General features: G+C 40.4%; 1 protein-coding gene across 1 annotated transcript in view; it reads left to right on the top strand.

The window, feature by feature from the left end:
• Positions 1 to 15,814, top strand: part of dimt1l (DIM1 dimethyladenosine transferase 1-like (S. cerevisiae)) — a 28,343-nt gene extending 12,529 nt beyond the window's left edge. The window contains exons 6-12 of the mRNA XM_055634915.1: positions 4,820 to 4,869; positions 7,130 to 7,253; positions 8,174 to 8,266; positions 10,770 to 10,834; positions 13,454 to 13,517; positions 13,865 to 13,971; positions 15,390 to 15,814. Of these exons, the coding sequence (XP_055490890.1) occupies positions 4,820 to 4,869; positions 7,130 to 7,253; positions 8,174 to 8,266; positions 10,770 to 10,834; positions 13,454 to 13,517; positions 13,865 to 13,971; positions 15,390 to 15,432 (546 nt within the window). The 3' untranslated portion in view covers positions 15,433 to 15,814. The remainder of the gene's footprint in view (positions 1 to 4,819; positions 4,870 to 7,129; positions 7,254 to 8,173; positions 8,267 to 10,769; positions 10,835 to 13,453; positions 13,518 to 13,864; positions 13,972 to 15,389) is intronic.
• Positions 15,815 to 16,351: the final 537 nt, after the last annotated feature.

Below are 16,351 nucleotides of genomic sequence, written 5' to 3'. Positions count from 1 at the left end.
CCATCGTTTAAACCATCAATCATAGACAAATCATTTATACAATGGGAAAGAATGGGAATTAAAACGCTCGAAGATCTGTATGAATTGGGGAATTTACTATCATTTCAACAACTACAACTGAAATATAATTTGAAAAATAACCAATATTTTAAATATCTTCAAATTTGTGATTATCTGAAAAAACACACAAAAGACTATCATAATATGCCTTCCGACTTATTGGATGAAGCAATGAAGACCAAGGCGGAATCAGCTAATTTAATATCGTACCTATATAATATCATTTTAAACATAGAAATACCCACAACAGATGGAATTAGAAAAGATTGGGAACAAGAATTAGCTATAAAAATCTCAAAAGAGACCTGGGATAATCATTTACTACAGGTGCATAAATGTTCGATCAACGTACGACATACGCTCATCCAATTTAAAACATTACATAGATTATATTATTCAAAAACTAAATTAAATAAAATCTTCCCTAATGTTTCACCAATCTGTGATAAATGCCTGTGTCAAGAAGCTACCATAGCACACTCTTTTGTTTTTTGTACAAAAATCCAAAAATTCTGGTATGAAATATTTGATATTTTTTCAAAATTGATCAAAATAAAACTGGTACCAAAACCAGAATGGATTATCTTCGGAATATCGGAAGGTAACCCTGAATTAAACGTGTTTCAGAAGAATTTATTTAATTACGGGCTAATAATGGGAAAAAAGCTTATACTTAAATTCTGGAAAAATGCGCCGACACCAACAATAAAAATGTGGATATCAAATATGTTTGAAACATTACATCTGGAAGAGATGAGATTCCTCCTAGCAGGTAAAGCAGACCAATTCCAAAAGACGTGGTCTATGTTTCTGGACCTATTACAAGTATGAGGTGCAATAGTAATTAAAAAAACAAACAAATATATAAATAAGTGGTAACAGGACCTGGTAACGGGAGGTAAAACAACAAAAACAGACTTGGTTGGTAGTCCCCTTTCTGCGGAGTTTCATGTTATAATAGAGCGATTGTTTCTATTTTCTCTTTCTTTCTTTTCTAGGGTCTATTTTCTCACTTTACTTCCTTCTCTAACTTCTTTCCTAAGGGGCTTTCTTTTCCCAACACTCTTGCACTTCACGACTCTCTTGCACTTTCTTTACTTTCCTTACTTCTACCTTTTTCTTAAAGCTCAAAAAAAATGAAGCGGTACAAAAAATGTATTAAGATATATGTGTTGTGTAGGATTGTAATTTACCGTACTTCTAATAAAAATAAAATTAAAAAAATATATATTTTACACAATGAGTGGTGGTTATATGGAATGAGCGTCCAGAGGAGGTAGTTAAAGTAGGTACTATCACAATGTATAAAAATCGTTTGGGCAGGTACATGGATAGGATAGATTTAGAGGGAAATGGGCCAAATGCAGCAGGTGAGGCGTGGGCAAGTTGGAGCACTTGGTCGGCGTGGGCAAGTTGGGCCAAAGGGCTTGTTTCTACGCTCTATGTCACAATAAGTTTAATCGTATAAATAGTATCGGGATGTTGATATTGTATCAGTGAGGGTATTGGGTATTAATATGCTTTTGGAATGGGCATGATGATTATTATGAGAAAATTCTCAAACAATCTGAGGGAATTTAGAATAACCATATAATATAACCATATAACAATTACAGCACGGAAACAGGCCATCACCCTTTCTAGTCCGTGCCAAACACTTATTCTCCCCTAGTCCCATCTACCTGCACTCAGACCATAACCCTCCATTCCTTTCACGTCCATATAACTATCCAATTTATTTTTAAATGATAAAATCAAACCTGCCTCCACCACTTCCACTGGAAGCTCATTCCACACAGCTACCACTCTCTGAGTAAAGAAGTTCCCCCTCATGTTACCCCTAAACTTCTATCCCTTAATTCTCAAGTCATGTCCTCTTGTTTGAATCTTCCCTACTCTAAGTGCGAAAAGCTTATCCACGTAAACTCTGTCTGTCCCTCTCATCATTTTAAAGACCTCTATCAAGTCCCCCCCTTAACCTTCTGCGCTCCAAAGAATAAAGACCTAACTTGTTCAACCTTTCTCTGTAACTTAGTTGCTGAAACCCAGGCAACATTCTAGTAAATCTCCTCTGTCCTCTTCTCTATTTTGTTGACATCCTTCCTATAATTAGGCAACCAAAATTGTACCCCATACTCCAGAATTGGCCTCACCAATGCCTTGTACAATTTTAACATTACATCCCAACTTCTATACTCTTTTCTTTCTTAAGATTCATTATTCTTTATACTCCTCAAGCACCTCATTTACTCCATGCTGCTTATAATTATTGTAGATCTCTCTCTTTTTCCGAACCAAGTGTCCAATTTCCCTTGAAAACCATGGCTCTTTCCAATTTTTACTATTTCCTTTCAACCGAACAGGGACATAAAGATTCTGTACTTTTAAAATTTCACCTTTAAATGCCCTCCATTTCTCTTCCACATCCTCCCCATAAAACAAAATGTCCCAATTCACTCCTTTTAAATCCTTTTGCATCTCCTCAAAGTTAGCCTTTCTCCAATCAAAAATCTCAACCCTAGGTCCAGTTCTGACCCTCCCCATAATTATATTGAAACTAATGGTATTGTGATCACTGGACGCGAAGTGTTCCCCAACACATACCTCCGCCACCTGACCTCCCATTTCCTAACAGGAGGTCCAGTACTGCCCCCTTCTCTAGTAGGTACCTCTATGTATTTCTGCAAAAAACTCCTGCACACATTTTACAAACTCCAAACCATCCAGCCCATTTACAGAATGTGTTTCCCAGTCTATGTGTGGAAAATAGAAATCTCCCACAATCACTACCTTGTGCTTACTACTAATATCTGCGATCTCCTTACATATTTCGGGGGGCCAATCACCCCCCCCCCCGGACACTTATTATTTATTTTTTTTATTCAAAATCGTTTGCTATGTCGCTCTTCAAAGGAGATGCTAAATGCATTTCGTTGTCTCTGTACTGTACACTGACAATGACAATTAAAATTGAATCTGAATCTGAATCGGATATTTGCTTCCAATTCTCGTTCCCCATTAGGCGGTCTATAATACACCCCTATAATTGTTGCTACACCTTTCCCATTTCTCAGTTCCACCCAAATAGCCTCCCTAGACTAGCCCTCTAATCTATCCTGCCAAAGCACTGCTGTAATATCTTCCCAGACAAGCAATGCAACACCTCCACCTCTTGCCCCTCCAATTCTATCACACCTGAAGCAACGAAATCCTGGAATATTTAGTTTCCAATCACAGCCTTCCTGCAACCATGTTTCACTGATCGCCACAACATCATACTTCCAGGTGTCAATCCAGGCTCTAAGCTCATCCACCTTTCTTACAATGCTCCTAGCATTAAAATATACACATTTAAGAAACCCACCACCTCTTATTCTCTGTTTATTAGTTTTTTCTTCTTTCTCCCCTACATTTTGGGTCCAAGTGCTACCCTTCTCTGCCTCCTGCCTCACACACTGACTGCTAGCTTTCCCTATTTGAGTCCCTCAAATATGGTTACAAAGATTTCCTAATCAATGGAAGAAATTTAGAACAAAGAGAATCAACCTTTGAAAATTATATGTAGGAAGTATGTGTTCTGTATATGTATACTGCAGATGTATATGTTCTGTGATATATATTTGGTGATTTAAAACGAGGCTGTCAACATAATATAGATAGACAGTTACAAGAAATGGGGGAACCTCACTAAATTTAATGGATAGTCAACACTTTCATAAAACATTAGGTCTAAGTTTCTCAATCATTCTCTGTATTGTAAATCTGTGACAGTTGTTTGAACATTTATTTCTAACAAATTTGTTTTTTGCTGTTTTTGAGTTACTAACTTTGAGCAATCTAATTGCTAACACAATGTCCTAAATAGGAAATCTATAGCAGCAGCTATTTGTGTTTCTGAAGATGTACTTGCACTGGCTTGATGCTTCACTTTGAAATGTTGAGCAGGGAAAAGATTTATTTGGGTTATCCACTTTGGTGGCAAGAACAAGAAGGCAGATTATTATCTGAATGGTGTCAGACTAGGTAAATGGCAGGTGCAACGAGTCCTGGATGTGCTTGTACATCAGTCACTGAAATGCAGATACAGCAGGTAGTGAAGAAAGCTAATGGTATGTTGGCCTTCATAGCAAGAGGATTTGAGTATAGGAGCAAGGAGATCCTACTGCATTTGTACAGGGCCCTGGTGAGAACACACTTGGAGTATTGTGTGCAGTTTTGGTCTCCTAATTTGAGGAAGGACATTCTTGCTATTGAGGGAGTACAGCGTAGGTTCACCAGGTTAATTCCCGGGATGGTGAGTGACATATGATGAAAGAATGGGTCGACTGGGCTTGTATTCGCTGGAATTTAGGATGAGAGGCGATTTTATAGAAACATATAAAATTCTTAAGGGATGGTCAGGCTAGATGCAGGAAAAATGTTCCCGATGTTGGGGGAGTCCAGATCTAGGGGTCACAGTTTAAGAATAAGGGGTAGGCCATTTAGGAATGAGATGAGGACCTTTTGTACACAAAAAGTTGTGAATCTGTGGACTTCTCTGCCGCAGAGGGCAGTGGAGGCCAATTCACTGGATGTTTTCAAAAGAAAGTTAGATTTGGTTCTTGGGATATGAAGAAAAACAAGAACGGTGTACTGATTTTGGATGATCACTCCTGCACCTATTTTCTATGTTTCTATGCTATCCAAATAGTTTTTAAGAGGAGGAATGTCAGTTAATTTTAAAGGAAATGATTGCTAATATAATTTGTTATGTTTACAGATCTCGTCTCCATTTGTTTTTAAACTGCTGCTGCACAGACCATTCTTCAGGTGCGCCTCATTTAGTACTACAAAAGCAAAATACTGGAATATTGTGTTAGAGATGAGAAGATAAATTGGATAAAATCTCAAAGTGAAAATCAAAAAGTTACTGATGCTGGAAACCAAAATACTCGAAATACTCAGCATGTCATATCACATCTGTGGGAAGAGAAACAGTTTTGGTTCAAAAACCCTTCGTCAAAACTGAGGTGGAAATACAATGGAGAAATAAAACAAGCTATAAAAAAAAGTATCAGTGATGGACAACTAGTACAGATAGAGAAATCAAGTTCCCTGTGATCATAGAATTCACATAAATTTAGATGGGTGTAATGTGACCAGATGCATGATACGGTGCTTATTCTCAAGCTTGCATTGGGTCTCACTGTAACTACAAGAAGTACATATAGGAGTGGGGTATGGAATTGAAGTGGCAAGAAACCAGATTGATCGTGTGGATGTAATAATGCATGTGCTCCACAAAGTGATCACCCAATCTGCATTTGCTTTCCTTATCGCTGGGTACAGCCTGCATCCAATGCTTGCAAAAAATCCACGAGAAGGGCTGCCCTGTCAAACCCATTGTCTCCCTTTCATCTCTAAAGTCCCTTCCCACTTCTATCAATGATACCTCCGATGCCCTCCACCACTTTGATCGTTTCCTGTTCCCTGGTCCCAACTGTGAATGTTCAATTATATTATACTTTCATCCCATATAAGGATGGTCTTCCTGCAGGAGGCCCAACCTGTCCCCACCCCACTCCAACACATTCTTTGCCTGGTTAATCTCGTTCTCACATGGACTAACTTAAATTCCATTCACCTTTTCCAGATTAAAGGCGCAGGTAGGGGCACTCGCCTGGGCCCAAACTATGCCTGCGTTTTAATGAGATATATGGAACAATCTTTGTTTCGATCCTACCCAGGCATATTTCACAACTTTTTCTGATACATCAATGGCTGTGTTTACAGACCTGTTAAGCTGCTGCAAATAAGAATTCCACTGTTCTGTTTTGGTACATATGACAATTAAAACTCTTGGCACTTGCTTTGACTCTTGAGGTTCACTTCTACTTCTTCCAAACTAGTTCTTCGTTCACGTTGTGGTCTCCTCTACAATGAGAAAATTAAACGCAGATTGGGCGATTGCTTTGTGGAATACGAGTGTTCAGTCCGAATAGGTGATGAGCTCCTGCTACCATAATTTCCTATCCCACTCTCACTCTGACTTGTTGATCTGTGGACTACTGTACTGTCACAGTGAGATCCAGCGCAAGCTTGAGATCATCTTGCATCTGGGCATGTTGCAGCCTTCTGGACTTTATATTGCATTCCACAACTTGGAGTAGCTTGACTTTTCTTTTCTCTTTGTATCAGTCGTCCTGTGACATTAGCTCAGTTTCCCTTTTCACTTTTTCCCTCTGAAAAGAGAACATGGCCAGTTACACCTACCAGGCATATCTTCCTACTCTGCCGTTTTTAGCTCCTTCATTCTTTTGTCTGTTTTATATTTTATCTTCTCACTTTCTAACTCCTCCCGTTCACTCATTAACAAGATAACCTTGTTTACTGTCCCGATGGTCATCACAGTTTTACCTTATCAGAGAACAACCCTCCATTCAGCTTAATGACCTTTCTAGTTCTGACGATGAGTATTCAACCTGAAAAGTTTACTTTATTTCTCTTTCCACAGATGTGATCTGACCTGTTGAGCATTTCCAGCCATTTTTTCAAATTTTGGACAAAATTATTCTGCCTGAAAGATCTTCTTGCATTTGGGATGCACAGCCTAAAGTTGTAGGACAACTTGTTCTATTTGAATGTGCACGCCAGGTTGATTGCATTCGTTGAAACAGGGCAGACCAGGTGAAGGTTGCAATCTCCCACCCCTGCATGAAAGATAATGATACTGAGATAACCTGTCATGAGAAATTATTGAAGCAGATAACAAAGACATAACTAGATTTTTAGGCAGATGTTTAGTGTGAACTTAGTCAATAGCGGGGAAAGTGACTGTTTGTTTCACTACATTTCCCCTGGTCCCTTCCACCTCTCAATCCTGTTTTCTTAATGATTTTCTATCAGCAATTCAAATTGAGGTATCATGAATTTGTTTGGTCATTTAACAGCTGGTTCAAAAGAATGTTTTAAAGGATATGTACTCTTATATTATTACTGGGCAGAAGGAAGTATTCTGTCATTGAAGTTGTAACTAGGTGTTGCTCTTACTTACATAATTTTGTCTCAACGTATGCATTTCTATTTATAGGTGTGCAGTGTTGATGTTCCAACGAGAATTTGCCCTTCGACTTGTTGCAACACCAGGAGATAAATTATACTGCAGGCTCTCAATCAACACACAACTATTGGCACGTGTAGATCATCTGATGAAGGTTGTCATCAAATTATTATACTTAAGTGTTCCAGGATTTTTGATATCTTGGGGTATGGCAAGTGTGGTGTGTTACAGAATCACAATGACTCAGAATGACTGTGGTTTGACACTAAAGTCACTGTGTGACCTTTCAGCAATTGATTTCAGTATTGCTGACCTACACAGGAGAAGGTAGTTTACTAAAGTGGATTTTGTGCTGACTCTTTGCCATATAAGTAATTCCACTATATTGCATCCTTTCAGAGTTTTTGTTCCCAGGAAGAGCTATTCAATAAACTTTTGAAACGATGTTTCAAGAAAACATTTGAAAGAATGTTTTTTTTTTAAACCTTGGCAAAGCATCTACACTCAAGTCTGTGGAATAGATCAATGGATCATGCGGTTCAACCCCACAATGCCTGTGTTGAACATAATGCCAAGTTAAACCAATCTCTTTTGCCTGCATGTGATCCATATCTCGTCATTCCTTGTATATTCATGTGCCTATCACAAAGAACCATGATCACCACTATTTTAGACAATAGGTGCAGGATCAGGCCATTCGGCCCTTTGAGCCAGCACCGCCATTCAATGTGATCATGGCTGATCATCCCCAATCAGTACCCCGTTCCTGCCTTCTCCCCATATCCCCTGACTCCGCTATTTTTAAGTTGCTCCAGCATTTTGTGTCTTCATTCATATCTTTCAACTCTGCTCTCCCTTCCATCACACATCACACACCTATCAATTACCATATTTCCTCGTAGACTATGCATAGGTTTTAAAGCCAGATTTTTGTCAGACGTCTGATTGGATATCTTCGATGGAATTGGCAAATTGTAACATGATATTATTGGCGGATCAATATTCTAAGCATAAAAAGAAAAAATGTACAATGCTACAAAATTACTTGGAATTTATCTTTCTTTCTTTGTCCAGGTTGGGAAAAACAACTTCAGACCACCTCCTAAAGTTGAGTCAAGTGTGGTTAGGATAGAACCAAAGAATCCACCTCCACCAGTGAACTTCCAGGTGGTTACATTTGTATATCTTAATGTTGTCAAGCTGATCATATCCAGAGAAGGATTTTGCATGGTAATTTTAAATGGTCCTGAATTGTTATGGTAAGGACCTGAGCAATCGCAGGCCATTCAGTATAAGCGAGTTCGGTATTCGGAAAAACACAAGGAATCACGGGATTTGTCAAAGGTCGAAGGCTATAAATTATAATAGAACACAGCGCTGTAGATTCAGTGAGTATAGTTTGGATCCGATTTAAAAGAAAAAAAAAAGTGGGGGGGTGCCGGGTTGGCGGGGGGACGTCGATGACTGGGGGGGGTGACTGGAGACCGGCCAGTCATCGTCGTCCCCGGGGGGCAGCCAGATACTTCCGGACCAACATGACACCAGCCCCCAGGCCCAGCGTGGAGAAGCGCCAACCCCAGCTCACCTCCACCTATCCCGCTGGGCCAACCGACATCCCGGACCGACAACGTCAGCGGCCCCAGACCCACAGAACCCACAGCCAACACCAACTCCAGCCCAACCCCGCTCCAAATCCAGAGGAGCCCACTCCCCGATGGGCTGCTATGGCGACAAGTGCCAGTTCGCCCACGACCTCAGCCGCAACCCGAAGTACAAGCCATACCTTGCACCACCGGCTTCTGCCCCTATACTACCCACTGCCACTTCATCCACAACCCCGAGGAGGAGCGAGGGCCCCAGCCTCGCCTGCGCCAGCCTGGGCTCAGCCTCCTCCAGCCCGGCGCTAGACTGGGCTGCACTGCGAGCGGCCTTCAGTCCCGACCTGGAGTTAGAGCTGGCCCGGACTCTGGGCTTAGGTCTGGGCAAGGGAGGGGGCCCCAGGGGGTTGCTGCTGTCGCCAGCACCAACAGTACCCGCGGCTTCAGTGGGCGCCCGGCCTTCCATGGCCGGCAGGATCCTATCCGCAGACTCTCTCCAACCAGGATGATTCCAGCAGCGGCGGCTCCAAGTCGCCTGTCCTCAAGAAGGGCCAGCGGCTGCCCATCTTCAGCAGGATCTCGCTTATTTCCAAAAATAACCCAATGTTTGAATTACACATCAGATGAAAGCAATTCCTTATCACTATCAAATAGCTTCTATTCACTATTCAATATTCACTATTAATGTTTGTAAAGGATAAATGGCAAGCTAAAAGGTCTCTTTAAAACAATGAATGATACATTTTGTTCTCCAATGTTGAAGAATGATCTAAGTTTGTCAGTGCTTGGTTTTTAATTTGGTTTAATTATCTAGATTTGTTTGCTTCTCTGTCCCTTTAGTTCTGAATAGATTCTTGCCACAATATAACATGAGTAGTGCTATAGAAAAGATAAGTTGCAGTTGGAACAGTTGTATACTTTGGATTCTAAAGAAAGTTCCAGTGAAAATCTTATCTCTGCCACGAGGATTTATTGCTCAACTGTTTCCTGGTTTCCCTTATTCTGACTTTTGTCCAGTTTCTATCGATACAAATTTTGTTTTCCTTGCCAGTTGTTAGGGGCCTTATCAGGCAGGTTAGTTATCAGGAAATCCATGTGTGACAAAGGTACGCATATTTATGTCTACCATACCATGGAGCAAGTTGAATATTGTTATAAGCTACAACCATCATCATTGGATCACATTAATTCTGCACAAATGCAATAACTGTTGATTAAGGCAAAGCACCAATAGTTTGCATGACTAGGTGCAGGAGGAGGCCATTTGGCCTTCGAGCCTGCACCGCCATTCAGTGTGATCATGGCGGATCATCCACAATCAGTAACCCGTGCCTGCCTTCTCCACATATCTCTTGATTCCGCTAGCCCTTAGTGCTCTAACTCTTTTAAAGTCATCCAGTGAATTGTCCTCCTTCTGTGGCAGAGAATTCCACAAATTCACAACTCTGGGTGAAAACATTTTTTCTCATCTCAGTTTTAAATGGACTCCCCTTTATATTTAGACTGTGGCCCCTGGTTCTGTACTTTTCAAACATTGGGAACATTTTTCTAGCTTGTCCAGTCCTTTTATAATTTTATACGTTTCTATAAGATCCCTTCTCATCCTAAATTTCAGTGATACAAGCCCAGTTTTCCCTATCTTTCCTCATATTACAGACCCGTCATCCTGGGGATTAACCTCATGAACCTACACTGCACTGCCTCAATAGCAAGGATGTCCCTCCTCAAATTAGGAGACCAAAACTGCACACAATACTCCAGAAAGCTGCACACAATACTCCATTTATTTGGGCCATCTCTGACGCCTCCCTCCCCTTTCTTCATCTCACAGTCTCCATCACAGGAAATAGCCCCGCTGAGTTACTCCAGCTTTTGGTGAAAACTTCTGTTTAAACCAGCATCTGCAGTTCCTTCCTACACAATAATTTGCATGATGTCCGTAGTGTTAAATTGTATTTTAACTCGGATAAATGATATGTGGTAATTATCTTGTGTAAGTTTGTTTGTCGAAGACTATTCATGGAAAAGTTATTATCCTTCTATTCATGCATCATTTTTTAATTCAATACTAGGAGTGGGATGGTCTGGTCCGGATAGCATTTGTGAGAAAAAACAAGACTCTAACTGCATCTTTTAAGTAAGTACTAGACCAAGGAGAAACCGTTGGGTCCCGTCCCCTCAATGCACGGTTGTGGTGGTGGGAGGGGGGGTTCGTTGCGACGTCACACACACACACTAACCACCCCCACCCCCCACACACACACACACACACACACACACACACACACACACACACACACACACACACACACACACACACACACACACACACACACACACACACACACACACACACTAACCACCACCCCTTGATATTGGGGGGGGGATCAGCGGGTAGCAGCGTGGGGGGGCAGGGGGGGGGCGGGGTTGGTTAGCGGGCGTTAACCAAAGGACTGCGAGTTTGGCGGATTGGGGTGACGTCACTCGCAGCGCGTGAAACACAGTACAGGCCGCGTGCTGCAGACCCATTGTGACATCATCAGTGAGACCATCTTGTTTTGTTTTCAAAGTTTTACCGGATTTGTGAACATTTTCATAAATAATTTGGGAAATAAAGCACAAAATTTTCAGATAAGCCAATTTCAGACTCCAGGGGGTAAATCTCTATCGGAATATGTAAAAATATTACCGTTACCGAGAAGATGTGAAAACACACAAACCAATAAATCCACACGCATCCAAGATCAGGGTTTTATAGTTATAAGGATATCTAATTTAAAAATCTTTGGAAGGAGAAGAATAATATTTTGTCATATTCTAACAAATGTCCATAGGCAGACTTCATGTGAAATTCGCATGGTTGTAATCAATTAATGAGCAGAACAAACAATTTAAGGTAGACACCTACACATTTTAAGTTTAAGTGTGGTTCTAGATTCAATGTGATGCTTTGAAGTAGCTTTGTTCTTTAACGGTGTCTATTACTTTACATAAAGGCATCCTGCATGGAAACAGGCCATTCGGCGCAACTCTTCCTTGCCGACAAAGAAGCGTCACCTAATCAGATGCCTTTTCTCCATGTTTGGCCCCTATCCTTTTAAACATTTCCTTATCCATGTACCTGTCCAACTATCATTTAAACGTTTTGGAAACCTGCCTCAATTATTTCCTCTGGCAGATTGTTCCATTTCCTCGCTACCCTTTAGAAAAGGTTGTCTGTCAGGTTCCTATTCATTCTTTCCCTCCTCACTTTAAACGTATGGCTTCTAATTCTTGATTTCCCCTGCCCTTGGGAAATAGATTATGTGCCTCATCTGTTCCCCCTCTTGATTTTAAACACTTTGAGTCCCTTAGACTCCTGTGCTCCAAGGAATGAAGTCCTATAGTATTTCAATCTCTCCCTATAGTATAGGCCCATGAGTCGTGACAACATTTTGAAAATCCCCTCTGCACTCTTTCCAGATTAATGGCTTCTTTCCTGCAACTGTGTGACCAAAACTGAGCATAATATTCTAAGTATCACCTCATCATATTGTCCAGTTGTAACACAACATCCTAACTTCTGAGATCCCAGAGGTTGAACGGCACAACCCAAAATGTTGCTTATCTATTTCCTGCATAGATGCTGCCAAACCTGCTGAGTTACTCCAGTACTTTGTTTTGCTCTGGATTCCAGCATCTGCAATTCTTTGTTTGTTCTAACTTCTAAACTTAAACCCTAACTGATACCCAACAAGCCAAAAGCCACCCTCAGGAACCTCCACTGCCACTGTCAGAAAGCTATGTACTTGTACTCAATTAGTCTGCTCTGCAGCATTCCACAGAGCCCTACAATTCACTGAAGGTCCTGCCTGGCTTAACTTCCCAAAATGCAACTTGGCTGAATTAATTTCCATTAGCTGTTTCCTGGCTCATTTCCCCAGCTAATCAAAATTCTTGATAACCATCTTCATTGCCTATGACGCCACCTATTTTAGTGTAATCTGCAAATTTACTAATCATGACTTGTGAATTCTCATCCAAATCGTTGAGCAATGGACCCAGCACCAATCCCTAAGGCACACCACTAACCACAAGTGTCCAGTTCCACCATCATCCTCTATTTTGTACCATAAAACCAATTATGTATTCAGTTAGCTAGCTCTCCCTCAGCAAGCTAACCTTACAGAGCAGCCTACAATGAGGAACTTCATCAAAGACCTTGCTGCAGATCATACAGGCTATATCTTCAGGCCTTGGTTACTACTTCAAAGAACTCAAATTAATAAGACACAATCTCCTATGTACAAAACCTTGGTAATTATCTCTAATCAACCCGTCTTTCCAAATGCATGCGTATAGTATTCCTGAGAATGCTCTCCAGTAACTTTCCTACAACAGTTGTTAAGCTTACTGCTTTATTGTTCCCAGGTTTTTCCTTGCAATCCTTCTTGGAGGCATAACATTAGCCACCCACCAGTCTTTTGGCACCTCAATCATGTCTAACAATGATTTGGGTATCTCAGCCAGGACTTCTGCAATTTATTTTCTCGCTCCTCGGTGTGCTTGGACATATCTGATCAGGCCCAGGAAGTTTATCTACTCTTGTGCATTTTACGCTAGCCAGCACCACCTTGATTGTAATATGGACCGTCGTCAAGACATCTGCATGAATTTTACCGAGTTCCTTCGTCTCTCTCCATGAAATATTCATTGAGGACCTTTTCCACCTTCTGCGGCTCTTTGCATGGATGACCACTCTTCTGTTTACTTGTAGGTCCAGTGCAGTTCAACAGTTGCTGGAAAAAAACTACAGAATACACTGTTCTTTGCGAAATATTGTAAGTATGAAAGTTTTGTTCAATATGTAATTGCAATAATCTCATCAATTCACTAACTTTCTATTCTCAGACTTTTTCATCCAGTGACAATATGTCTAGTCAAATTACGTAAATTTAATATGCTGTGATGTCCATAAAATTCAACAAATAACGGAGTAAACTATCCGAAGTAGTGCATACATATGATGACGAATTACTATTAAAAGAAAATACAAATCTATTCTTGGGAATATAAATGGCTGGTATAAGCCACATTAATTTGATGGCTTTTATGTACAAACCAATTACCTTCATTGAGCTTTAAATATTGTACCCACGTTCATTGTTCAGATCTTTCTTTGCTGTAGGAAATTCCAGAAAATTTCAGTATTTCTGAAAAAATCCAGAAAATCCTTGAAGACAGTGGTTGCAGTGAAAAACGAGCTCGAACAATGGACATAGATGACTTTATGAGGTAAAGAAAAATTACCTTAAATTTAGGATGTTCAGAAATGTGCAAAGACTTTATGCTATTCCGTCACAGCCACAACTCCACCCTGGGTACTTTGTTTCTCAACCCATGTAGTAAATAAATATCATGTTGGCATTTGCATGCCCGTAATGTTTGGAAGAATTATTTAATCATGCTGCAGAATCTGATGTTGGAAACTGAACACCATAGAAATCTGTTTCCATATTCTATAGTTTCCACGTTCTTTTGAATGATCTTGAGAATCATTACCTTTTTTTATGGTATAATTTGTACTTAAGTTACAATAAAATACAGACACTCCCCGACTTTGCAATTGGCCAGTTACATGAATAATTCTGTACTCAGTCCCTCGTACAATTGAGGCAGTTTGTAATTTCCACAACATTGTATGATCACTCAAATTTACATTGGAAACAAGCCGAAAATGGCAGCGATGCTTACCCAGAAGGCTGCATGCTGCAGAAAGTGCCCTGGACGCTGCCGAGACATTTAATGGTAATGGTTCACGGAATGTAACTCTTACACAAGACGGGGAGTACCTGTGTTGTAATGTCAACTGCATTGAGCGATCAGATGGATTGATTGTGCAAATTCAGTTTTCAATTTAACTATTCGGCTTTATAAAAATACTAGTGTTGTCTTGCACCTAACAGCAGTAATTTCACAATTCCAAAAATATAAACTCTGCACTTTTAAAATAAACTAGACCAAGTGCAGTTGGGTCTGCTCCCCCAATGGTGTGATCCCCCAACCCAATATTCCACCATGCACTCGTCTCCTCCAATGGAACTGAAGCCGTTCTCAAAAGTAAGATTCCAGCACTGCCCTGCCTCCCTCAGCAGTGGATTAAAAAAAAAATCCAATGGCACCTTCCCTGCCTGCTGCAGCAGTGAAAAGTTCAGAGTGTTCCTGTCTTGCAACTTTGTTTCGAAGTGTGTTGGAAGCTGGCATGTAAATGGAGAAGCCAGTTTCTTTTTGAAATACTTGGGGGTGGGGAGAAGGATTTGATTAAAAACGTGTACTTCAACACGACAAAATGAAATGAGGAGCGGATACTTAGAAAGAAAAGCGAAATCTCTACCGAAATGGAAAATATCTCGGAGATTGAGCGTCTGGATTGGGCGTGGCAATGAATCAAAGGAAGAAATGCAGCCGGCAGCCGTACATGCAAATGAATCCATTCCGATTGGACATCTGCGAGCATCGGCCATTCCGATTGGACATCTGCGAGTATCGGGCACGAATCGAAAGGCAGGAAGTGCGCCGGACGTCAGTCGGTCGGATGGCCCCAGAGTTTTATAGATATATAGATAGATGTACATGTTAACTGTTGGAAATGGAAAGGGAAACAATTTAAATACTTCAATACATCAAGGTAATGTTTCTGTTTTCTTCTGCAGATTGCTCCATGGTTTCAATTCACAAGGAATCCACTTCTCATGAGAGTACTTTCTGCAACTTCAGTGTGGATTTTACGTTTTACTGCAGGACATTTATTTATTTTTTTTGTTGCAGTACTGAGTGATTTTAAATCATTTGAGAGAAGTGCAACTTGGTTAAATTATATCTAATTAATTTACTTTGCAAATAAAAGTAACTGAAGTTTGCACAAAGATGCTTGATTAAGAAAATATGTAACATCTGTAAATAAAATAACTTGAAAAATGTTGCTTCCTTTAAAAACGCGTTTTTATACTTTATCAAGTATGTGTTACGGGGTAACTCAGCAATGTATAGTTTCAATAATTAAGTACAAGATTTTACTTGTATTTCAATATCAATTTCTTGTAAAATCGTTCCTCCAATAAATCCAATGGTATTGCAATTCATACTTGGTACTCAAGTGGTGTTTAAGAACAGGCCAGGTTAAAATGTTCATAATTACTTATGTACAGCAAGCCAACCAAGGCTTTAGTTTAGGAAACTGCTTTTGCATATGCTCAAAATTAGCATCTGTCGGTCCTCCGGGACAGGAGATACATGGTAACCTTCCTGCTTCCCTTCCAGAAATCTAATCCGCTTAGCTCCTGAAGTGATGTAGGGTAGTTATCGTGTTTCCAGCCAGAGATCCTAGAGGTCCATGATCTTGACATGACCGTCTCTGGAAAGAAGGAATGGTTGACGTTTCGGATCAAGGCCCTTCTTCAGTCTGTAATGTCTTCAGACTTTATAGTAGATATTATTTTCTGTATTAAATGTATCTTATATAATCTGTATTTAAAAGTAGTTTGTTAGTGTGGCCGTTCTCAGGTTACAGGCCATTTGGTCACAGACCACATGCTTTTTCTCAGGACACATTCCTTAGCTCTTCTATAACACAAAGGGCTCAGCGTTTACGACTGACAACTGTTTATATTAGTCT

This window comes from Leucoraja erinacea, chromosome 1 (genome assembly GCF_028641065.1).
Source record: "Leucoraja erinacea ecotype New England chromosome 1, Leri_hhj_1, whole genome shotgun sequence".
NCBI lineage: Eukaryota > Metazoa > Chordata > Chondrichthyes > Rajiformes > Rajidae > Leucoraja > Leucoraja erinaceus.
This window is presented reverse-complemented; position numbering and strand designations above follow the sequence as displayed.